The 26,529-nt window shown below is 27.5% G+C and overlaps 1 protein-coding gene across 4 annotated transcripts in view; it reads left to right on the top strand.

Annotated features, from left to right (window-relative positions):
* The window catches only part of LOC142329916 (salivary peroxidase/catechol oxidase-like), a 130,001-nt gene extending 109,330 nt beyond the window's left edge, over positions 1 to 20,671 (top strand). For all 4 annotated transcript variants that reach the window (XM_075374851.1, XM_075374850.1, XM_075374852.1 and 1 more), the window contains 13 exons: positions 535 to 693; positions 1,756 to 2,035; positions 3,071 to 3,294; positions 5,864 to 6,037; positions 7,390 to 7,586; positions 8,682 to 8,868; positions 9,250 to 9,447; positions 10,484 to 10,634; positions 11,597 to 11,753; positions 12,711 to 12,884; positions 13,735 to 13,930; positions 15,561 to 15,669; positions 17,523 to 20,671. In XM_075374851.1, coding sequence (XP_075230966.1) covers positions 546 to 693; positions 1,756 to 2,035; positions 3,071 to 3,294; positions 5,864 to 6,037; positions 7,390 to 7,586; positions 8,682 to 8,868; positions 9,250 to 9,447; positions 10,484 to 10,634; positions 11,597 to 11,753; positions 12,711 to 12,884; positions 13,735 to 13,930; positions 15,561 to 15,669; positions 17,523 to 17,619 — 2,292 coding nt within the window. In that variant the 5' untranslated portion in view covers positions 535 to 545 and the 3' untranslated portion in view covers positions 17,620 to 20,671. The remainder of the gene's footprint in view (positions 1 to 534; positions 694 to 1,755; positions 2,036 to 3,070; positions 3,295 to 5,863; positions 6,038 to 7,389; positions 7,587 to 8,681; positions 8,869 to 9,249; positions 9,448 to 10,483; positions 10,635 to 11,596; positions 11,754 to 12,710; positions 12,885 to 13,734; positions 13,931 to 15,560; positions 15,670 to 17,522) is intronic.
* The last annotated feature ends 5,858 nt before the right edge of the window (positions 20,672 to 26,529 follow it).

Raw genomic sequence — 26,529 nt, forward strand, 5'->3', positions numbered from 1 at the left:
ACAATAATATGAAATAAAATTTTCTGTTTATAATTATTTTTTATTGTTTAAATAAAATAGTGTTTCTTTTTATTTATATTCTTGTAATTTTAGCTAAAGGTAGATTATCTGATGCCAAATCACATCTGATCAAAATATGCTGTTAAACATAGATAGACTTTGCATTAAGGCATGCATTTATTTCACATACCTTATTATATGACCGTGAACTTGTTCCGAAAATAGAATTAGTACTTTGTAAACTCAAATTTAATTTAAATGGGTTTTTTTAATGTACTTATTATTTTTATAACATCTACTGATTGGATAGATATTGCAAGTATATTTTATTTATGTAAACTTTTATATTAAAACTGGAATACTGTGGTTATTTAGATGTTAGTCGCTCTTTTAATTAAAGATGTTATTATTATTTAATTATTATATTTATTTATTGCATTTAGACCGTAATTTAACTGCCTTAGTTATATTTTATTTATTTACAAACTATTAACATTTCTGGTAACTTATAGAGAATTTTGTTTTGTTTCATAGGAAGTGTCAAGATGGTTTGCAGTTCAGTTGTTCTTGGTCTTATTTTGTGGAGCGTTTTACAATTTGGTTCACAGTCTGCCATGATGGCAGCTATAGAAATGTCATCTGCAGTTAAAGTACCTGTTATAAGCATACAGTCTTATATCAACAGTTATTCAGGTATGTAATTTTTATTATTGTATGTAACAAATGAAAAGGAAAAAATACAAAGTTACAGTTGTATTTTAATATTAACTGAAGAACATTAGTATATTTGTTTGAGGGGTCACGTTTACAATCATAAGTGATACCAATAATTAGAAGACAATCCTTAAATGAACTACACTTAATTTATGTCATGGAAAAGAAAACATTACTACAGTAAGCAGTGTAGACATTTGTATACTTCCTATTGTTGCTCTTTATGTTTGAGTATTTTATCTTTATTGATTTTATGTATTTACTTAGTACTTTGTATCGTAGTTTTAAGCTTTTGTAATCTGTATGTAACATCTGAGGAAGGTACTGTGTACCGAAACAGCTGTCATTTTTTAAAATAAATTTTGTGAAAATCAAAAAATGTATTTATTGATTAGTTCTATATTATTTTTATTACTGTAAAGAAAATTCTGCAAAAATCTTTTATTATAGCAAAACTTTCAAGTTATAAAGATGTTAAATTATATTAAAAGAATAAAATCATATGTTGAAATGTATCAGATGTTTTATTTAAATGAAAGTTAGTTCTTAATCTATATCAACAGAGTTATTTTTATTGACAGATAAACAATTTAAAAAATTTTTGTGTTTATTCACATTTTTTATTGATTATCAAGTAAAGTAAATTATAGCAATGGAAATATCATTTCTTTTACTTCCATTTTTTGTTACATCAATTGCTTTGGTCATTCTTGTACTTAAAGAACTTAGACTTAAAGGTTAGCGATTCTGTAATTATTTCTTTAAAAATCATCCCACACAGATTGATGTTGTGAATGAGTATCGGACAATTATATTTATTGTGTGAGTAATGTAAACATAAAGTATGGAACGAATGAATGTAAAATACTGCTTGAAAAAGTATATCATGCTAGGGAACAAAATATAAGCTAAAAATTTAAAAATGTTATTTCATCATTGAAATTTTTTGTGTTTAATAATTGTTAATCTAATATTTTCTTAAAATTTATTTAAAGTGATAAATATTTATGTTAATTAATTTTTCTTAATTACTTTTTTTAGATTGGTCAGCAGGGGAACGATGGAAAAGAGCTATACGTAAATTACCACCAATAGATAATAGAGAGATCGAAATGACTGTTAATTTTGCTCAATCTTTAGTTAATAAAATGTCTCGTCATGAGATGAATATAGTCGGATCTAATGTCAAAGTATTATCAGATTCACCGGGACATGGTCAACTTATAGAATCTCTTCCTAGTCCAGAAGCTTTTCAGTATCATCGTGATGCCATGATTGCTTTAAAAGCATCACAATATCTGTCCAGTAAACATTGTATAAGGTAAGTTTTGTTATTTTATATTAATATAATAATAACGCTATCATGCCAGTTTACATTCATATTTTGTATCGGTTATTGGAATTAAGTTTTACAGTAAGCTATATTTTTAAAAACCATGTGAACACACATACATATATAGATGTCCTTATATAATATTTACAGAATTATTTTAATGCTTGCAATACAAGTTAATGGTTTTTTTTGCATAATTTCTCTGTTTGTTGCAAAATTTAGATTAATAAAAATGTAATTTATTTTTTTATTTTCTGCAGTATTTTTCTGAGGCATGAAATTTATATAAAAATTCCTACTTTAGAGTCATCACAGTAGTTAGTATTATTATTATTTCTAAAAATTTAGTTCTCCAAATCAGGAATAATTCCAGCTATTTTTTTATAGTTCTATATTTATTTTTATAATTTTGTCTTTTATAAATTTGAACACATAGTTCTTCTTTGTTGAATAAAAATTAGAAACTTAGTTATATGAGAATTTTCTTTTGCAAAGCATTTAAAAAAATTATACTATCACTTTTAATTAAAAAAAGAAATATTTTCAGACAACTATTTTAAGTAACTGTTATTACTTAGAAGAAAAATAAATTTTAAGTAAAATATTATTTTTGTTCGTTATTGAAATTACATGAAACTCAATGACCATATATATCTGTTACGGTCTAGGTCTGTTGAAATGTCACACCTACTGGGCTTCTTGCAAAAACAGATCATGTTTATCTGCATGATCTTTTTGGGTGAATTCTGATCATGTAAAATTTTTCAATAAACTTTTCCAATTTATTACAGCCCTCAAGTGATTAAAATTAATGAAACAAATTATTGAGGTTTATGAAGAATTAAATTGTCAGGAGAATTCTCATAATGTATATGTTAATTTGATCTTTCTTGGTTAAAAACATAATTATAATGTATTCTTATATTATTTACTTCTGTAAAATTTATATTCCTTTAAAATATTAATTTTTTATTTCATGTTAATTATATTTTTATTGCAAATATTGATTATCTTTTTATCCAGGTTGGGTATTGATGATGAAAGTTGTGCTAAACAGGTGGCAACTATTCCTATGACTCCAACTAGTCTTGGTACAAAATGTGCTGTTGATAATGGTATTACCTTACAATGCCCAGAATTATCACAGTATAGGTCTTCAGATGGCTCATGTAATCATAAAAAACATCCGGCTTGGGGACGTTCTTTAACTGCATATAATCGTCTTTTGACTCCTGAGTATGAAGATGGTAAGATATTATATATTACTTTGGTTTTATTTAATTGATGGCTGTTTAAATAGCTATTAGAATTTGAATAAATTTATGACTGTATTAACTTCAATTAGTACAGTAAAAAACTTGACCTGACTGCTAACTCTACTCGGTGGAACCTTCACTGAATGGCTGCTATATTCTGGAAAATAATAATTTTTCTTTTCTTTATCTGTCATTAGTCGTTTGACTAGTCTGAATACTATATTCTAATCCTTTGTTCAGAGCTAATGTTTTAACCTTTAAAATTTATTATACTATATAGTTTACTATTTTACATATTTCTTTTCTGGTTTTTCTATTATACATTTTTTTTTCCAATTTTATAGATCTGTAGACACCAGTGAATGTTTTTGCATGAAAGATCTTTTTGCTTGTGCCAGTCTGTTTATGACGTTCTATTTCATCTTTGTAATGTTCTTATCTAAATAATAAAATTCTGAAATTTCTTTGTGTATTATGTTCTCTCACCTTAATATTTAAATCATCCTGTTTCTTACATTTGATTATCTTGTATCAAATTAATGTATAATGAACTATTGTGCAATATTTCATCTTTTCTAAAATAAATGTAAATCTCCCATTCATTGTAAGTCCATCTCTCACCTCAGCCAGAAAAATTAATTAAATTATTGTAGTAAAATGTTGAAATTAGATTATTTTTTCTGTTTATTTGTTAAATGTTTATGACAATGAATAAACCATAGTTTTGATTTGTACTGGCTCAAACCGGCTGTTCCACCCACTTAAAATATATGATAAATTAGTTTTGCTCCCAGTAACTGTTGTGGGTGCATGTGTTATAATGAGGAAGTGCATATTCATGAGGTAGTGTTTGATATTTGTTAGAAATATTACTTGATGCTGTCATCTATATTTTTTATTGGCTTAAAATTATATAAATAATTTTTAAATGGTTTCTTATTTCACTTCTATTAATGTATGTTGATGATTGGACTGACTCATTGCCATGTGAATACATGGAGCTCTAGAATTAGAGCTCATAGATTAGATTGTTAACCATTTTGCTCTGCTGTATATTCCTTTTTTTTTTTAACTTAATTTAATTAATCCCAGCTTAATTCATTGATATCTTTTCACTGTATCCTTCATACCAGTTGAAGTATATATTGGAAAAGTATACAAATCTCTTTTTATGAAAGCCTTTTATAAAATAATGCAGAGAGATTATTGTCTCTTAGAAATATTAATTTTTACATTTATTTATGTAAAATTTTATGTTTGTTATTTTGTTACTTTGCTAGTATTTTTTTTGGTTTTATTTTTTGACTAGTTTGGTGCATTTCCATACTCTATTCTGAAGTTTTATTCTTATCTTCTACATTTAAATTAACTAAATTAGTTATACTTAGATGCGACTTTCAAAGTAGATATTTCCCTTAAAAAGTTTATCATATCTTTTTTGGTATAATTCATCATAAAACATAATGATTTTTTCAAACACTTTCAACCCATTTTAACTTTCAGGCCTCTCTTGTAAGTCTGAACCTTTTGTATGAGCAATAAGAATCATTCTATTGCTTAAAAAAAATTTTGGCTAATAAATGTGAGCAATGAAACTCATACCAGTTACTGCACACAGTGTTGTTTTCCACACAAAGTAATAGATATACTGACCACAGTGTCACTTATAGTACTATGGCTTTATACTAATTTTTCAATTTCCTTCTATGAGGCTATCTTACTTTTTTTTTTTTACATTTGTTACTGATATTTTTTTTTTATTTAATGGTTTTCCTCAGTGTTCTTTGTCTCATCCTTATGGTTTTAGTACTTAGTTTGCTGGTACAATGAATTTCAGTGTACTTTGTAATTCTTTTATCTTACAGTCTGTATAATGTTTGACATTATGTATTCTCCTGTTGCAATATTATATGCAATATTATAAATAAATAATAGTTCCTTGAGATAACTGAAATCTTAAACTTCTATGATGCTGTGTTTCTTTTGTGGTTATTTTCTTCATTGTCATTTCATTCAGCTTGTTGACTTCACATACATGTTGTAGGCCTCCTACAGATTTTTTCAAACTCTCTATATTGTGTTTTTCATATCTATATTTGCTGTAATTCATCCTGTCCTGCCATATAACAATACCTTTTTGGTTTTCCATGTTATTTTTACATATCCTTCATTTCAGCTTTATTCAATGAATCTTTGGTCTACCTTTATCCTTACATTTAAGTTAAAATGTGCTGTCTATTTCTACATATTTTTCCCACTGCAAAATCCTTCTATTTCAAATCCCAATTAATATCTGTTCTTTTACCGATAAATTTATTTTTTACTGAGATTTATATTGAGCACATTCCTCTTAATATTTTTCTTTTATGTAAAGCCACAATTCTAATCTGTTGATTATACCTGGAATAACTCAATAATTGTATAGTTCTTCATAGTTTTCTTTTCACATCCTTTTCATCATTTCATTAGTCATGTTAATTTGTTTTCAAATTATTTTGTTAACGCTAAGTTCCTTTATTATGATTATTTTTTGTTGATTGTGTATTTTTATATTTTTCAGGATTTCAGAAAATTAGAGGATCTCATTGGGGTAATAAAATTGTTAGTCCAAGATCAGTTAGTGTAGCATTAACTGATGATCTAGATAGTCCTGATACATCTAAAACATTAGCAATTATGCAGTGGGGACAATTTATAGCTAATGATATGTCTCATACAGTTGTTTCAAGAATGTGTAAGTATACTTTTAATTTCAAATATTTAATCTTCTATCAGATTTAAATTTATCATCTATACTGTATTCAGTTAGCTTCTAGAGTGAAGAATAAATAACGGTTGTGTTTCTGTGAGTGGGTTTAGCATAATTCTGCTGAGCCATATCCCCTGTAAGTTGTGCTGCTTCATTATACAAGGTGATTCGCGAGTATAAATCTAATAATGAATGTGGTCTCATAAGAAAACAAAATCCCGCTGGTCAATTTGAAAAAAGTTGAATATTTCAATAAAAACACAATTCATAAAAAAGTACAGGAATTTTATTTTTGAAACAAACTGCATGCAATAGACAGTGTTATACCAATAATAGAGTGCTAGACGATAATGTGTTACCTCGTCTGGAGGATAATTCAGTTTTCTTAGACAATGCCCCTTTATCATTTGTAAAAAGGAAAAAATTCCAGCCGTGTCTTGGAAAAAGAATATTATCAAAAAGAGTGATTTTTGAAGAGGAAGAACTTAAAGGACCAATTATTGCAACGATTTTTGCATGTTAAAAGTAATTTTAATGTGTACAAAATTGATGAGTTAACAAGATCCAATTGTAAATCCATGCTTTGGTTATCCCCCTATCATTGTGAACTCAACCCAGTTGAGTTAATTGTGGTCAAATCAAAAGTTATGTACGTCAAAAAAATCTGATATTAAAAATTTATCCTTAAAAGCCATTGATAAAATGGACCAGCAAAAATGAAAAAACTGTATAAAACATGTAATGTTGAACCAAATTATTGGGAATTGGATAATGTAATAGAAAACAAAATTGAGCCTCTCATTGTATCTCTTAATACTGACCGCAGTATGGATTTCATGCAATCAGATGATGAAAACTAGATTAAATTTATAATTTATTTACTATGATAGATAACTTTTACTGTTAGTGAACAGTTGACAATTTCATAACTCTTAAAAAGCTGTAGGAAACTATAAAACAAACAGTTTTAATGAATAAAATATCATGGGTTATCAAGTGTGCCGACCAAAGTAAGAAATATTTATTGATCATTTAAACATATCTTAATTTATTTAATTTTAAAATATTTATATAATTTTTCTAAAATATAATAGTGCCTAGTTATTGAATATTAATGTTGCATAGTTTCTTTTATATGCATCAGATTTTAAAGGAGATGCTTGTGAATCGACCTCCTGAACACTCGTATGCGCAGTCTTTTTTCTTGTTCTATAAGTTAACTAAATTAGGTATAGTAACTTTATATCAGTAATTCTATTAAATAAAAAATTTGGATAAAATTTCAGTATAATTTTATCTCTTAAATGATTATCATTTATATTTCTTTTTTTTCTTAGTAAACACAGAATCAACCATATCATGCTGTTCTCCTGATGGAAAAGATTTATCACCTCGTCACCTACACCCCGCTTGTGCACCTATTGATATTTCATCAAATGATCCATTCTACTCTAAATTTCACCACACTTGTATGTCATATGTTCGTTCAATGGCTGCTATGAGACCAGATTGCAAATTTGGACCACTTGAACAGGTTAGTTATTTTTTATTTGCGGTGGGTTTTTTATTCATACAAATAAATATAAGTGATGCTTTTCAAATTCATGTAATCTTGTTTCAAGGAATATACATTGTGAAAAATCAGCAAGTGTTTATTTAAGAAGTGTACTTGGATTAGTTTATTTATTGTTATTTTCTTAAGTATTAGTAGTGTTATAGTTAACATTACATTTTTTATGAGACAGTAAATTGAAATCTGTATTGATTGTTAAATTCCAATTGCTTTTTATATAATGGACATATATAATAATTTTATTAATTTTTATTTATTTATTTAATTGTAACATTTAAAAAAATGTTCGCAAGCTGTTTTTTCAATTCCTAAAATTATTTATCTTTTTTTTTGAAAATATTTTTTGCACAAAAATTATTAATATTTATTTTTAGCAAATTCCTTGACCAGTTTTATGTGTAGTACCATTCTTAGGACTGATTGTCATCTGTGTATGTTGTACATTTAAAGAAGCATTGAAAAGTGGTATTTGATTACAAATGAGTTAAAAGATCTGTTGAAAACTTTAGTCATGAAGAATTCTGTCTTGTCTTTCTAAAGATCTTGGATTAGTTTAAAAACACTCAAAAGTATTTTAACACTTTTCTGGGTATATTATAGTTTTATTTTTCAACTGAAAAATATGCTTTGACAACTTTGCATTCATACTTCAACATAAGAGCCATGAATAAATGATACATAGCCAATGGAATAGTAGGTTAAAACCATTATAATCATCTTGAAGTATTCGTATCCCCATTTCAGAGTAAAACATGCTTAGTATTTTGTTTGTTCTGATGTTAGCATAGGTGTTATAAGTCTTTAATCTGTAAATTTTCCTTTAAATGGCATGTTATGAAAATAAACATAAGCTAAAAAAATAAACATAATCTAATAGATTAGATTTCTGTTATTGAAAAAAAAAAATGAACCAGGTGTTGTAGCATCATCATGGGGTTCATTTTATTAACAATTCTTTTTATGTATGTATTTTTTAAGTTATAGATGTTTTTTTTATTTTATTAGAATTTTATTTATTTATTTTGTTTAAATTTATTTTATTTTTATATGAAATAGATGAACCAAGCAACTCATTATTTGGATGGTTCAACAATATATGGTTCAACACCAGAAGTTGCTCAATCACTTCGTTCATTCTGGCAAGGTCGTCTTCGCACTGAAACCCGTGATAACAAAGAATTTCTTCCTATTGCTAAAGAACCTGGTCTTGTGTGTGTTCCTAATACCACTTGCTATGATTCTGGTGAGTTTTTGTTTTATTGTATTAAAAATTGTCAATAAGTGTTTATTAAGGTTGTTGTTGATATGGCTGTTTAATTCTACATATTACATTCATAATTGTATTATTTGGAGCAAAACAGCCATAAATTGTGTTTTTTTATGCTTTTAATTGTGGTTTTTGTATTTGAATATACATATATATGGTCTTGTTTCAGCTACTGCTAGGTAGATTGATATTAGGCCTCTCAATCTTCTCCTTTCTCTTAGTTTTTTCTTCACCTGTTGCCAGATAGCTCTTTTCTCAACTTAAGTTCCTCTTTTCATCTTGTTCTTAGACATACTTGGGGTTTTCTTTGATTGTATTTCATGTTTTATTAAAATGTATTTTTCTTTTGTATTTTAGGTGATGTTAGAGTTAACATGATACCAGGTTTAACAGCACTTCATACACTATGGTTGAGAGAACATAATCGTTTAGCACAACGTCTTATTGTTTTAAACCCTCATTGGAATGATGAACGTATTTATCAGGAAGCTAGAAAAATTGTCACTGCTCAAATCCAGCATATCACTTATAATGAATGGCTGCCTGTGATTCTGGGTAATTATTTTAATTAATATTAATATTAAAATCATTAATTTTCAATGTGAGTAGAATTATAAAAGTCAATTAAAAAAAAAATGGTACCTAATGTTTTATTTTATTTGTATAGGGTTGTAGCCTAGTTTGTGTTAAAAATTAGACAAAAAAATAAAAACATCTTTTGCAATGAGATGTAAAAATGTTTTAACTACTAATTTTACTACCTTGAACGAGCAACCCATAGCCGGTTCATGGCCTTCCATGTTAGCAGTTTTCACATCAGTTTTTCTTTTTCCTGTTTAGCCTCCAGTAGTTACCGTTCAGATAATACTTCAGAGGATGAACGAGGATGATATATATGAGTGTAAATGAAGTGTAGTCTTGTACAGTCTCAGTTCGACCATTCCTGAGACGTGTAGTTAATTGAAACCCAACCACCAAAGAATACTGATATCCATGATCTAGTATTCAATCCATGTAAAAATAACTGACTTCAAAATCAGCTGATTTGGGAAGATGCGTTCACCACTAGACCAACCCAATGGGTTTTCAACATCAGTCTGTAATCATTTACCTCCCCCAGTCATTGATGAAGTCCTCGTCCTTATTTAAAGTAAAATGCTAAATATGTAAATGCTAAATATTTCATTTTATTATTGATTTGTGGGATGGATCTATGACCATAAAATATATTTTAACAATTTCATGAGAATTATTTTGTTATTCTGATGTTTAAATACATACATTTCGAGTTTAAAATAATCTTAATATTTCCTTGTGAAAACAGATTTTGACAACCTTTTTCTGCTCAATGTTGTTGCTTCACTATGAGAATACTGATTGCAATGGGTACACAGAATACCAAGGTGCAATGAAATAATGTAGTTTCAACATAGAAAAAAACAAAAGTTCTCTCATATTTGCTTAATTTGCACACTACTGTATGTGTGTGGAGGGGGGTGTATGTGGTTATTTTTTCTCCTGTTGTTAGAAAGAGATAATATATTTGTTTATTTTGTTTTTAATTATTATAAGTTGTCTTATTTTATTTTAGGTTTAAAATTTGTTAGACGTCACAGTGGTTTAACCCCAGAGAAAAACGGTTTTAGTAGAAGATATAATGTGAAAGTTGATCCATCTGTTAGTAACAGTTTTGCAACAGCTGCCTCACGGTTCATCAGTTCAATGGTTGAAGGACGTCTTGGGTGAGTTAATAATAAATTATTTTAATATTGATTTTTAATTTAAAAAATTTAATAAAGGTAATTTAATTAAAACTATTTTATTTGCCTAGTACACATTTTTTTTAAATTAAGTTTACATAGAAGTATTTATATTTTTCTTTAATTTTTAGTTTGAATTAACTATTATTAAAAAAAAAAATTAGGTAATTTCAAGTGTAACAAGAGCTGAAATTCTTTTGCAGTGTGCCAATACTAACTTAGTACGATGAAGATCCACTCACTGTTGATTAGATTTTTTAATCATCGGGAAATCATACTTTTTTGATCAGTATTATCAATTTAACATCACTTTCTGTTTCTGAAATTGTCATTAAGTAAAATAATATACAGGAAATTTTTTTATCAATATCACAGTATTGCTGGTTTAGTTCCTTCATAACAATAATTTGGAATACTAATGATAATATCTAATGACTTGATATTTTTAACTTTAGTTAATCATAGCTGTTAATTGCTTCTCTGATAATTTTACTGTCAAGTTGCTTTAAACTCAGTTCTTTTCACAGATAATTGATTGAAATAAATATTCATTGTATCATTCTAGGTTCTTTAATCGTTTATTTTACTTTAATAGCTTAATTGATACATTCTTTCATTGGTCATATATATATATTTATTTATACATATATATTTACAGTCTACAATAAAAGAATGTTTATCCACTTACAATTCAAGGGTACTAGCTCATAAACGTACATTTTCATTCAACAAGTAATAAGTGAAATAATTAATTTAAAGGTAATTTTTTTTAAATTCTGAATCTATTCGTAGAGTTCATCATTCAAGCTTATTTATGTGCTTTGTTTATTATATATGAACAGTTAAGTTCTTTACATTATGTTTTACTATTAAAGTTAATGTAACATTTATACATATTTATTTTTCAACCTTTTATTTTCTGACTTTGTTTTGCTTGTTTTCAGGTTGTATCAGGAAGATCGTAATCCAGAAGTAACTATTCTTCTTAAAGATCATTTTAATAAACCTAATCTTTTGGAAAGTGATGGTTATTTAGATTCATTAGTTAGAGGTATGGCAACACAAAGTTGCCAACGTATGGATCTCGCATATTCTGATGCTGTAAGTAATAAAATGTACCAGTAAATAAAACATAACTAATTTATGGAATATGTTACATACATTTATCAAATTTTTCTTAATTTTCTGTTATTTATCAGTGCTTATTTAACGTGCTATACAACAAGATAATCTGTAACAAGACAGGATCTTGGAACTGTATGATCTTGGAGAAATTAAAATTAAGAGAGACAGAAAATGAGTACTTGAATAGTTTGGTCTAATGTTTAATTAAAATGAATTCAGAATTTCATAATATTAGTAAATTAGGTAAATAAACTTAAGTTGTAATAAATATTCTACATAAGTTTTGTTCAAATAAGTCTAGTAAATAAATGATGATTATTTAAAATTTTTAATATATTATTTAATTTTTCTGTTATTAGGCTAGTAAAATCATAAACCTAAATTTTTTTACTCTTAAATTAATTTTCTTTACCTCAATTTTTTTTTTTACTTCCATTTCATACAATACAAATACTTATATATATAAAACTAAAGTTATTAATTAATTTTGTAACTTATTGAACAAAAAAATTCACTCACAGATTTGATATTAAGTGATTACTAGATGTTTTAAAAATAACCAATATTATTATTGATAAAATGAAATCAAAAGTTGTAATAGAAAAAAATAAGCAAAAGAATCACATTTCAAATTTTATTTTTATTTTTTATTTTTTTTTACTTAACAGTAATTGAAACCACACCCATTGTGATAAATACAAATATTGTAAAATTTAAAATTTTGACTGTGTCAAAGTTCATTAAATAAAAAACATAGTTAGAAATTCAAAATTTTGTCTGGAAGGTAAGTTAGTAACTCCCAACTATAATTTTGTATCTTAGTCATCACAAAAATAATTAGTGTAGCCAACAACTGGACTTCTAACATATATGTTTTTGAACCATTATTAATCTACTCTATTTTTCTGATCTGTTATCGTTTATATATTTCAGATGATAAAATTTTTACATAAAAATGAAAAATATCAGTATGGTATGGATCAATTAAGCCTTGATTTACAAAGAGGTAGAGATCATGGTTTACCTGGATATAATAAATTTAGAAAATTTTGTGGACTTAAAGAAGCTATTGATTTTGATGATTTTTCAGATACTATTAATGTTGAGGTTTGTATATTTTTATTTTTTTTATGTATAGATTTATAATCAAACTCATTTTGGATATTAGTTTTTAAAGTTTTTTTAAGAGTTTAATTCAGTAAGAAACATGAGATTAAATAATAAATTGCAGTTTAATAAGACATTCCAGCAAAACTTTGAGAAAATTTGCTGTTAAAAAGTTCTGCAATATGACAACTTATTTAAAATTTAATAAAAAAAAAGAAGAGTAACATATACTTTTTACAATTTGAGACTTTTTAGTTATCAAAGATTGAAATAGGAAGAGGTGAAGTGAAATTTGAAGTGTTTTAAGATTTAAGACTAGGGAAAGATGGATAAATATATTCTAGGTGTACACTGTCAAGAAATCTATTAAATACTGTTATCAATGGGTGAATGCTTATTTAGAATGGAATACAAATGTTGATATGAATTTATATGAAGAATTTTCGTAAAAAAAAATCAGTAAATTTTAATCTTAAAAGTAACTAAATTTTAATCTTAAAATAATAACCTTGGCTAGCAGTATTACATGCCACTTAACACTTGTATATTAGCCATATTAAATTACTTTATATATTTGTATTGCCATTTGTGCTTGTATTGTAGTTTCAGCCTACAAGCCTAAGATTACATTTTACTATATATTTCTTGATAATATTGCTGTTAATATGTTAATAAAATTCATGAGTACTGTTTGAGTAAATGAAAATTAATATAAGTTTTGAGACTTATATATCATTCTAGGAATTACACAAATCATATGTATAATATATAAATATAAGGTTAAAGCAGATTGAGAATTTAAATTTATTAATAACAGTAATTAAATTCTAATATGTTAATTTTATTACAGACTATTGCCAAGTTAAAGAAATTATATCGCAATGTAGATGAAATTGATCTTCTTATTGGTGGATTAGCTGAAAACCATGAAGAAAGTTTAGTTGGCCCAACATTCCAGTGCATTATAGCTGAACAATTTACTCGCACAAGAAGTGGTGATAAATTCTTTTACGATAATGGTGGACTGTCTAATTCATTTACACCTGGTAATTACTTAATTTTATAATTTTTGTGTATGTGTGTGTGTATATTATATGTATATATATATATTTTAAATTCTGTTAATATAAACCACCTAGTACAGAATATTGAAATAAGAGTACCTTACCTTAATTTTATCATTAAGTACTTTCATGAGGATCCCACATCATCATAATTGAATTATTTATTATAACTGCATGTTAAAAAGGTATTAAAAATACTAAAATAAATCATACACATACTGTAATGTTTTTTGTATTACTGTAAGGATGCAGTATCCCGCAAAGGTACTCTAATGATAAAATTAAGGTAAGATATGTCTTATCTCAATATGTTGTACTAAGTGATTTATATTAATAGAATTAAAAATATAATTTAACAGTACAGAGGAATAATATGAAACTTAAAAAAATTAATTTCAGTAATATATACACATTGAAATACAGAATTACATGCTATCTTTTTGTTCATACTTGTATTCAGGTACATGTTTATATCATGGTAAACTAATGTTTAGGTGCTATCTCTAGCTGTTAGTTATATGTGAACCTTCCAAAAAAAAATATCTAAACCAACAGTCAGTCCACGAAAGTAAATGTATTGAATTAAAAAACAGTGAAACTGCATGATTAGATAATGTAAAAAATAGTATACTTTTCATATCCTCAAAACCTTTGTGGCAGAAACGTTTTTTGTAATGAAAATTAGGATAAATGTAATATATTATTAGTATGTATCACATAATAAATTATATAAGTAGTAAGAAAATGAAAATAAAAGCAATTTGTAATCACTATTGGCTCTTGACAACAAACAAGAGAATTGATCAGCTGTACGCACTTTCTGAATTATTTCTCATATAAATAATCTATTAGCATTTTTTGTGTGTATGTTGATCACAAAAAAAAAGAATTCCAAGTTTTCTTTTGTACAAAAACCAACACACAGTAAGTTATTAAGTGAATAGTGATGCATGAGTCACGCATTGAGTTAAGTGTTAAAAATGTACTGATTAAAATTAATTGGCCGATGGGAATTTTTAGTCAAATCCTAGTAATTGTTACAAAGTGGTTAAATTGGATAAAAAATTTAAGTATGTAAAATTATGTATAATAGATCATTTTCATGTGTTTTATTCAGATTTTGTTGATTATACTTAATAGAATTCTGGTAAATTGATTGTGAAATTTTAGTGAATGAATTAGTTAGTTAATATTTTGTTGAGTTAATGATGCTACAAGAAGTTAAATTGGCTGTTAAATTCTCCTGTTGTTAAATTATAATAAGGGAATTTATTTTTTTTTCAAAAGTGTTGATTTCACATTTCTTCACAATTCATATTTTAAAATAAACTAATATAATCAACAACAAAGATTTGTGAACTTATTAAATATTCATCATTAATAACATATTACATTAGTAGTGGCTATATCTGTGAAAACAAGTCTGGTATTTTTTTACCTTTATTTTTTTAATATGAATGTTGCAAGTCCTCAAAAGGAACAATATATTACTTTTTAAAATCTTATAACTTAAGATCTGTTTATTATTACAGTGTATTTGTATGTATTAATTAACAATTAAATAATTTAATGAAAGTCACTATTAAAAACTTATTTTTTTATTTATTTTTAGCTCAACTTCATGAGATCAAGAAAGCTACATTAGCCAGAGTGTTTTGTGACAACAGCGATAATGTCTTAAATATGCAGCCATTTGTTTTCCACAAGCCTGCATCTCCTAAGTAAGTAATTCATATTTTTGTTTATTTCATTGTTTCTATAGAAGAAATATATTTGTTTACTATAATATAGAGATAATTTACTGAAATATCTGATTGAAACGTTCTAAATATAGAGAGTTTTGTTCTTTTGAAAGTATTTTTAACTTAATAGGAAGACATCAGATATTCAGTGTCAAATATCCAGTTGTACTACAATTGAAACATGGTTTTTATTTTGCTACATACTTATTGTCCCTATTTCCAGTAATATCTGTTTGTTGTAATAAAAAAAGAGGTATTATACAAATTGTAATTTTCTTCTAATAATAATGTGAGCTGTAAATAAACTAAAAGACTATAAATATGATTTGGTAATTGTAAAATGAAAACTTTGAATCATCGTGAAACATTGGGTTATAAAATAAAGTATCATCATTAAATATATTCTATTACATTATCTTTCTATGGTTGGTTATACTTCAACTTCAAATTATGACATGCAACAAAAATGCTGTAAAATCTAATGATTTTAGAAGAAAGTAGAATTTATTGGCTATATAAAAGCTTTTGCAGGTTCAGAAGTACTTAATAAATTAATTGGGAATTTATAGTGAACAGTTACTTAAATACTTTTTTAACATATTACTACGTCTGACTTTTACAGGGAATATTTAAAGCTCTTGAAATTCATGTGTTGCATTAAAAGTGAATATTATAATGAATATTAGGCTAATAATTCTGTGTTTTGACAGTGGTGCAAGATAGCTATAGTGGACAAAGTATTGTCAGCTGGTGATAACAGTGATTGCATGTATCCCCACTGTTTTACTATAATCTAAAAACAAGCATATTCTATTACAATATTTATATATGGTGAAGGAATATCATGAAAAATAGATGAATTTATCATACTCATTTCATGCATGATTTTTTCTAAGATTAATGAAATTTTATCAAATGTTTTTTAAAGAAATTAAGTCAAACCACTGCGTTTATGCATTAAAGTAAAATATTATTATTGTGGAAAAGAACAATAATTCAACCCAACAACTGAGAACCAAGTTCCCAGTACTGTAAAGTACACTTGAAAAAAAAATTTAAAATATATCTGTTTCTATATTTCTTAAACCTTTCAATGCTACTTTTGCTTTACAAACAAGAAAGTAGCTTTTATCTCATGAGGGAATTTAATAATTAAAATTGGTCATTTTTATTACTTTTTTCAACTGACACGTAAATGGTTGTGGAAACTTTAATTCTTTATCTTTGGTTAGGAAATATTTAAAAATTTCCATGTAATATACTTATTAGTAAATGAATCCCCTAATAAAATTAAAAAAAGAAGAAAAACAGAACTATTCAATTGAGTCTTATTACAGTCCTTGAGACAATAATCTAGCTTTGATTACAAATTGCAAATTAATTGAATTATAAGATAATTTTATATTATTAAAACAGCAATAATACATAAGGTAAAAAAGGGAAATTTTGGATCTGATCAGATATTGATTAAATGCAGAAATGATTAGTTATATAATTTGATATTCTGAGAGTTCAGGATTTAAGAGGCTAATTTACAGTTGGACATACAGTAATCAATCACAAAATATTTTATGAACAGAAGTCATACATGTTAGTAAAATATTAAGAAAAACTTAAACTGTTTGTTGGCCATATTAATGTAATTTTATATTCTGAGCCCAAATAACCAGTTTCTGAGATATTCTATGTCACATTTAATTCCGTTACAATCTTTACAAAGTATTCATTTTTATATTTATGATTATATATTATGTGTTCATGTTGATTTAGATTGTAAGTTATGTACAAATAATTCATTCAATAAATTCTATGTTTTTATTTATCATTTACAGTAATGATCTAGTCCCATGTGGTGAAGTTACACTGATACAACGAATGGATTTAGAACCTTGGCGTGAAGAACCTATTAGATCCTCTAAGTTACATTAGATCTGACAACATTGTACAAACCACCTTATTAAATAAATTATTTTTTTATTGTATTGTAATGTATTCTGTTTTATTGTATTAACTGTATTGTAAATATATAAAAATGCAAAAATTTAAAAGAGCTTTTTCTCTGAAGTATTGTTTTTTAATAATATTTATGGAAACACTCTTCTGTATTGGTTGATATTACTTTTATATAAGAAACTAGCGAAGAAAATGAAGAAGAAGAAGAAGAAGATAAATAATGACTGTGATAATTTTTTCATTACTACGATTGTATTTTTTAAAATCATTTTTTCATATATATCATTCTGGTAAATGTAAATGTTTTTAGATAATGTTTAGATATTTTAGGTATATTAAACTTGTTATACTTTATCATAGATTTTATTAGTTTTTAGTCTGTTAGTTTATTAGTAGTTTTAATATTTTTACATTTATAGTAAAATTTCAAAAATTATAGTGATTTTTAAATGTTTGCAAGTGAGCACTTACAAAGTTATTAAAATGCCTAACATTGCTTAACCTTAACAGATAAAAGAATTGGTTATGATATTTCATGTATTATAACAAATAACATTAACATTTTTATGATGTTTTAAATATTATGATTAATTTCAGTTTTTAAATATTTAATAATTAAACTTTTTAAACATTATTTATAAATCTTTTTTAAGCCACGTAATTCTGTAATACCTAAAATTAAAAGAATTTAATTAACATGCTTCTTAAACTAATAATTAAAGACAAATTATGATGGAAACATTTTATATAGATTATTAGCATAATTATAAAATGTAACATAATGATTATGTTATGTTTTATATTTATTAAATTTTGTTTGCAAGAAATGCTTTATGTGGTAATATGTATTTAAAGAAATTTACAGTTTGTATCAAACAATCTGCATATTTTTATTATTATTTATTGCTATGTATGTTTTAATACATAGATCTGCTCTCTTTCTAGACAGTAATATATATATATATATAAAATATTACTGTCAGATTATTTTAACAAAATATTATAAGTAGAACTTATAAAACTAATCGAAGGTTGCTTTTATATATTTCAACTTATTTCCAGTGTAATGATTCAAGAGCCATCAATATTTGTTGTACTTTCTTGATAAAATATGATGTTTTTTACTTGTTTTCCCTGTATTTTGTGTATTTTATGAATACACATTATAGTGCTGGTGTAAAAATAAAATAAAAGATACACAGTATTTATATTAAACTTAGCCTTGAATCAAAATTGAATTCCACAACTTATCGATCAATGTAGCTGTATCAAACAGACAGTCAGGAAACTGGTTTTCAGCAACCTAGTCTTCATATATTGTTGTTTTATGTTTTCTTATAATAAATATTCATTAATTCTATTTTAAATTATTTAATTATGCAAAATCATTACTAAACAGGTAGATTTTTTATTTTATGCTTCTTAGAAGTTTATAGGATTTGCTTTATTCATTTTTGTTTTAAAAAATTACTAATTACAATTAGTAATTTGAAAAATGAGGGTTTTTTAGTGATGTAGTTTTTCCAGACTGATTTCTTCTGTAGAAGTTGTCATTAAATTAATGTCATGTATGTGAGTATTAGTATCATACTAAAGTTGAAAATTGCAAGATTTAATTGATTTAAGACTATATATTGCTTTGAAATTGATAAACCTACTTATTATGAATTAAATGGAAATTTGTGATAATGAATATATTTATTTTTGTTTTTTTTGTTTTCTACTTCCAAAATTTTTGTCTAATATATATACTAAAGAGCAAATAATGTATTAGCAACATTAAACTACATTATCAGCTGATTGATATTCTGAAAATCTCTAGATATTTTGTCCAGTTTTGTTGAATTAGAGCTAATAGACATTTGTTTCATACATAATTGTTTGTGTAATAAGTATATTTTTTTGTCAGAATAATTCTCACATATTGCTTACAATTTATGTAATACGTTGTGATACATTTCTATTTTTTTTAAAACCTAACCTTCTTTGTAGGAACTATGTTCAGTATGACATTAATTTAGTACAACTAATGTTGCTTATATATTCTTTTGGGTATACAAATATATATAAATATTTAAAAAATGCTATAAAGAATATATGAATTTTGAAAATTTGTGCAATTCATATAAACAGGTTGAAACATTTTATAAAATTATTGCCCTCAAAATCTAAGAAAGCTCTAATATGTGAAGGATACACACTGAATAAATCACTTAAATATGTACAATTTTTCAGTTCTTATGATTAAAAAATAATTAAAATTTTTATTTCATAGTTTAATAATATCTCAAAAGGTTTAGGTGCCTTTGAAAATTTTGCTACATTTGAATTTATTACATTTTCTTGTCCATATGCTTAAAAATTATTATAACTGCTACCTTTTTAGTTTTGACTATAGGTATCTATTTTGTTATTAATCACATTGTTTATTAATTATAAACAGGGTTCATATTAAAACATTTTTAAATCTCAAACAAATTATAAAAATTTCATGATAAATTATACTAACATGTAATTAATTAAAATTAAATATTACCAGATACTGAAAACAAAAAAAATCACAACTTAAATAATGGTTTAAAGAGATTTTAAATTAATAGTATTTTTGTAATATAGTGCAGTTCTTTATTTTTTTAATGCTGTTATATGGAATTAACATTAAATGCTTAGCTTAAATGCATTAATAAAAACAATAATAATAGTAATAATAACCAAGAACTTATTTTTTAGTATATCTAATGTAATCTTATGGTACAAAAAATTAATTTATATATTATTTGTAATAAATGCAATAAAATTATAAGCAGTATTCATAAACTCAAATATTGAAGTTATATACTGTAATAATTAATATTAAACTGCCTATTTGCACAGATGTAGTAAGTATTTAATTGTAAGTTTATTATGCATAGTTACTTGTTAGAAATTGCTGTAGTATTTTTTTATGTTAGTAACGTAATATTTTATTTTTTTTATTTTATTTAAATGATGTAATAATTTTTCATGAAATTAAATACATTTAACCTCAGTTTTTGTGTTTTATTTTATAAAGTAATTACTTGACTACATCCCAAACGATGGATATGTGTTGAATTAAAAATTTTAAGGCCTATCCTGTATTGCACCTTAGTACTTAAATATGAGTTACAAAAAAAAACGTATAATCCGATTATTTATTGTATACATTTAATGCTTCAACTTAAATTTCTAAACATTACGTTTCTTGAGAATTACGATCACATATTTTACTTAACCCTTTATTCTATTATGGTGAAGCTAGCTTGTACCAAGGTCTCTGTTGTACCTTTTCTATTGCAGTGCTTTCTCAATAGACTGAAACAAATAAAGAAGAAATTCATGTGGTAACAAATAAAAATTAGTTTGGTAATCAGTTGAATTTATAAATGAATGTTTTCCATTTATGTTAACCAGAATCAGATCTTACTCTGCCTTGCTCATTTTTCAAATAATGCAGTCAACCTTAATTACTGCAAGAGTAATATTCGCTACTGACTACCTTATTTCTCACAAGAGTCATTTAAAATGCTGTATCTAGTATATTTGTGATAAAAAAAATTATTTTTATTTTTCTCAAGACTTACTTTTTGATTTATTTTGATATTGTCCTCTTCAAAGTAGTCCTCCAGAGATGTGACACATTTGTCAGCATTTCTTCCAATCGTCAAGACATTTGTGGAAGGCATTTTTTGCTATAGCCTTAAGATCACTTAGCAAGTTATATTATTTCATATGTCATTGCAAATTGTTGTCCTTTCAATGCTCTCTTAATCAGTGGGAACAAGAAAAAGTCACAGGGTGCTGTGTCTGAAGAATACAGAGCTTGCAGCATCAGTATGATGTTTTTGTCTAAATAATCACAAATTAATGGTGAAGTTGAGCTGAAGTATTATGTCAAAAACCAAGAACTTTTGGTCATTTTTGTGGTCAGTTTCTTTAAATTTCCTCATGTAAACAGCATAAAACTGCTAACCAATCTGTTTGTTGACTTTTAAACTTGTGGTAAAAATTCATAATAGATGATGCCACTGTAATAATAAAAAAAAAACCAGTAAGGAGAACATTTAGAAATTATATTGAACTAGGCATGCTTTTTGTTGTTCTTGTCCTTAAGGAAACTCCCAGTGAAATGCGTGGACTTTGGTTTCAATACCATAATATCACACATTCTAATAATTCTGAGTAATCAGCAGTTTCGGCTGTTGTTCTATGATGTTTTGGAACAAATTTTGCTGCTACTCATTTTATACCTAAAATGTCAGTCAGAATTGTTTTACAAGATCCATTAGAAAGTACTACCTGTTCAACATAACAATATCTCTAAATCAAGATAGGAAAGTTTCCTGATCCTGCATTAATGCAATAAGGAATTATTTGTCACTAAAGCTGTATGTGTAACCATTATCTCTTGGTAGATTGATATCAGTGAATTAATTTTAACAAGGTAAAAATCTGTTAATGAATATAGATATAGTTATATCAGTTAAAATTCATATAGAATTCCTTACTTGATTTATCCACTTTAAAGATGGGTGCACTTCTTTCTTATACAGAACTACCACATTTGCAAATATGAGGTATAGGGTTAAAACCTGTTGGGTAGTGCTACAGATAATATTTTGTAAAATATTACTTGTGTTAAGTTTCCAAGCTATTTATTCTTAAATTTAGAATAAAAGCATCCTAACTTAAGAAAACCCTACATATTTTAGGTATTCTTCATTGGCAAAGTAGAAATATTTTACCTTGGCAGGCGAATGATGAAACACACAAGAGTTAAACTTAGTAAATTTGGAAGATTTTACTTTTGCTCAGTGATGAAAATTTTGTATTGAAAGCATTGGTTAATGAATTATAAAAAAATAACATTCATTGAACAAATGAATGAGGAATGATATTGTCATCATTCAGGATGATGTTTATCATTTTCTTTTAAATTTGATGCCACAATTGTGGAAGTTTATCAGTGGATAATAACAAATAAAAAAATTTAGTAAGAGAAAAGGTGTAGAATTACTAGTGAATGAGTAACCAAGCATCACATAGAGAATTATTTTGGTCCAAATAGATTCAAATTCCAGACATACAAGAGTGGTAATCATCATCATCATCTTCATCAGCAGAAGAGAATAGATAGAAAACATACAATGAAATCTTATTAAATTTATGAAAGGAAATAAAACTTTATTTCGGTAGCAACGACTGACTAGACTTATATGTTAGAAGAAGAGAAATAGCAGAATACTGTGGGCTGAGATTAAGAAATGAAAGATAACTAGGCTTTCAGAATTTTGCACTGAATACAATTTAGTGACCCCTAGCAGTTGTTAAAGATTATAAAGAGAGACACATTCATGAGGCCAGGAAGTACAAGAAGGTATATCTTATTGTCTTTAAGTCTGATGTACATCATTATTATTATTATAATATTTATATGGGCAGTACAAGTCCAAATATCACTAAATAATGGTTAGGCAGGGATTGTAAAATCTGATCAGGAGCTGACAGGGATTGTGTCATAATTTAGTTGTAAGGAAATGTAATTAGTTCAGTTATCTGAGGAAAAGCCACAACAGAAAAATGGGATGTGGATAAATAAAAGAATCGTTCACAAAAAAATTTTAATTCAATGCAAACACCCCTAGAAATTATTGCAAAAACAGCTGCAAGAGAAAATTAACAAATGATTTGAAAATTAATCACATTTTTATTTTACATCAATTTTCTTAACATTTACATGAATCTACTTTCTGTAAAGCATCAAATTTTAGGTTATGCAATGTAGTTGTAATACCACAACTACAATGCAACACAATATATTACAGATAATATGACTAGATTTCCAACAGTGGTAATAGATAATGATCAACCAGAGCACAGTCAAATGATAATAAAATAAGTGAAATAACAAATAAAATAATGTTTTGCAGTTTTGGGAATTGTGTTTATGTTTTAAATTTAAATGATAGTTCTAATTTTAACATTAAAAAACTTACAAAGAAACCAGTTTTAACTTTTTTTTTATTTCGGTCAGTAAATGAAGAAGTTTAACAGGTACTGATTGGATGCTTTTTTTAATTTGCTAGTTTTCATTAGCTAGTGTACATGATAATGCTTGCATGTAATAATGCTCTGTATCTTTGTAAGTGTTGTAAATGCTACTTGAATTTACTTCTGGTGTTGTGTATATGTACCTCTTGGTTTGTTTAGATATTAAATATGTTTTAACATTAAGAACGTTTCTAATTATGTTCAGACTGAACAGTTATTATTTTTAATTGCTTAACAATTTTTTTACATGTTTGTATATGCAAAACTGTTTTCTTAACAGTTTTCTTTTGTAGTAAAAATAAATAAATTTTAATAAATAATAAAATGAATTAATGCTATATTTATTGACAATAAAACTAGTTCAATGAGTATGGTTAAAAATTAAAGGAAATTTATTTGTTATTCCTTTTAACAGCATTTTAATTTTATTAAATATGATCAATCACCTGAACATCTTGAACAGTACTCTTGATTTGATACTAATTACAACCTTTTTTTTTTGTCTTCAGTCATTTGACTGGTTTGATGCAGCTCTCCAAGATTCTCTATCTAGTGCTAGTCATTTCATTTCGGTATACCCCCTACATCCTACATCCCTAACAATTTGTTTTACATATTCCAAACGTGGCCTGTCTACACAATTTTTTCCTACTGCCTGTCCTTCCAATACTAAAGCGACTATTCCAGGATGCCTTAGTATGTGGCCAATAAGTCTGTCTCTTCTTTTAGCTATATTTTTCCAAATGCTTCTTTCTTCATCTATTTGCCGCAACACCTCTTCATTTGTCACTTTATCCACACATCTGATTTTTAACATTCTCCTGTAGCACCACATTTCAAAAGCTTCTAATCTTTTCTTCTCAGATACTCCGATTGTCCAAGTTTCACTTCCATATAAAGCGACACTCCAAACATATACTTTCAAAAATCTTTTCCTGATATTTAAATTAATTTTTGATGTAAACAAATTATATTTCTGACTGAAGGCTCGTTTCGGCTGTGCTATTCAGCATTTTATATCGCTCCTGCTTCGCCCATCTTTAGTAATTCTACTTCCAAAATAATAAAATTCTTCTACCTCCATAATCTTTTCTTCTCCTATTTTCACATTCAGTGGTCCATCTTTGTTATTTCTACTACATTTCATTACTTTTGTTTTGTTCTTGTTTATTTTCATGCGATAGTTCTTGCGTAGGACTTCATCTATGCCATTCATTGTTTCTTCTAAATCCTTTTTACTCTCAGCTAGAATTACTATTTCATCAGCAAATCATAGCATCTTTATCTTTTCACCTTGTACTGTTACTCCGAATCTAAATTGTTCTTTAACATCATTAACTGCTAGTTCCATGTAAAGATTAAAAAGCAACGGGGATTGGGAACATCCTTGTCGGACTCAACCGAACGGTACAGGATGCGGGTGAACACCCACATCCTGTACCCTGGACGAGGTCCCTCTAGATAACCTGGCAGAGAATTTCTCTTCTTCGGTGGTTGAAGCCGCAGAACTCTCAATCCCTTGGAGTACGGGTCGAGAGAGAGTAGCTGGTTGGTGGTCTCGGGACTTGACTGCGATAAAGCAGGCCGTGGGCCGACTCAGGAGAGCCGCACAGCGTGCGCGTGATCCTGACCGGCGGGAGGCCTTGTTTGCGGAGTATCGTCAGAAAAGGAACGAGTATTTCATAGAATTAGGACTTCTAAGCGAGATTCCTGGGGCTCTTTTGTTCAAGAGCAAGGGAATAAAGACCCTTGGGGTGTTTTTATCGTGTACTTGGTTACAAGCGGAAAAAGGACAGTCTTCTGTTGGCTCTCTCGACCCAAGACGGCGTTGTAGTTGAGAAAGATCGTGTTCTATCTCTTCTGATGAACGATCTGCTCCCCGATGATACCAAGGTTGGTGAGACCTCGTATCACCGGAGAGTTCGAGCGGCGGTTGTGGATTTCACTACAGACTCTGTGTCTTTGGAGATTGCTGAGGCGGAAGTCCGCCAAGTAATCTGTAGCCTGGCTAGGAACAAAGCCCCCGGATATGATGGTATTACGGTGGAGCACTTTGTTCGCACCCTGCCTGTAATTCTTGGCGCGTTGACTAGGGTGTTCAATAGGTGTTTATTTGCCGGGTATTTCCCGGCTTGCTGGAAGCGTGGAATTTTGAAGTTATTCAAAGGTGGCGACAAGGATCCCAACGTTAGTTCTTCTTACCGTCCTCTGACGCTCTTACCAGTTGTTTGAAAAATTTTCGAGAAGGTACTTTACCTCCGCATTAATAGTATGCTGACTTCGAATCACATGCTGATGGACGACCAGTATGGCTTTAGACCCGGTAAGAGTACAGAGGATCCGATTCTTAGGGTCCTGGATCTGGCTTCAGGCAATGAGTGCAAATATGTACTCGGTGTCTTCTTGGACATATCCGGGGCATTTAATAACTTGTGGTGGCCCTCTGCCTTGTTTCAATTGCAGAAGCGTGGTTGCACGCAGGATGAAATTAGGACTCTTTCGAGTTATTTCAGTGAAAGAACTGCTGTCCTTCGTGATGGCAGTTCGCAAGTAGGACGGACCCTGTCAAAAGGATGTCCACAGGGCAGTGTATTAGGTCCACTTGTCTGGACCATCGAGTTTGATTCTCTCATGCGGCTGCGTTTGCCCGGTGGCAGTCGCGTTGTGGCTTATGCTGACGATGGACTGCTGCTGGTTGAGGGTGGCTCGCGTGCTGAGATTGAGCTCAGAGCGGCACAGGCATGTAGGGTTTTGCGGTTGTGGAGTCTTCAGCATAAGATGGTTTTCAGTGCGGAGAAAACCACTATGATGTTTTTG

This window comes from Lycorma delicatula, chromosome 9 (genome assembly GCF_047948215.1).
Source record: "Lycorma delicatula isolate Av1 chromosome 9, ASM4794821v1, whole genome shotgun sequence".
Classification (NCBI taxonomy): Eukaryota; Metazoa; Arthropoda; class Insecta; order Hemiptera; family Fulgoridae; genus Lycorma; species Lycorma delicatula.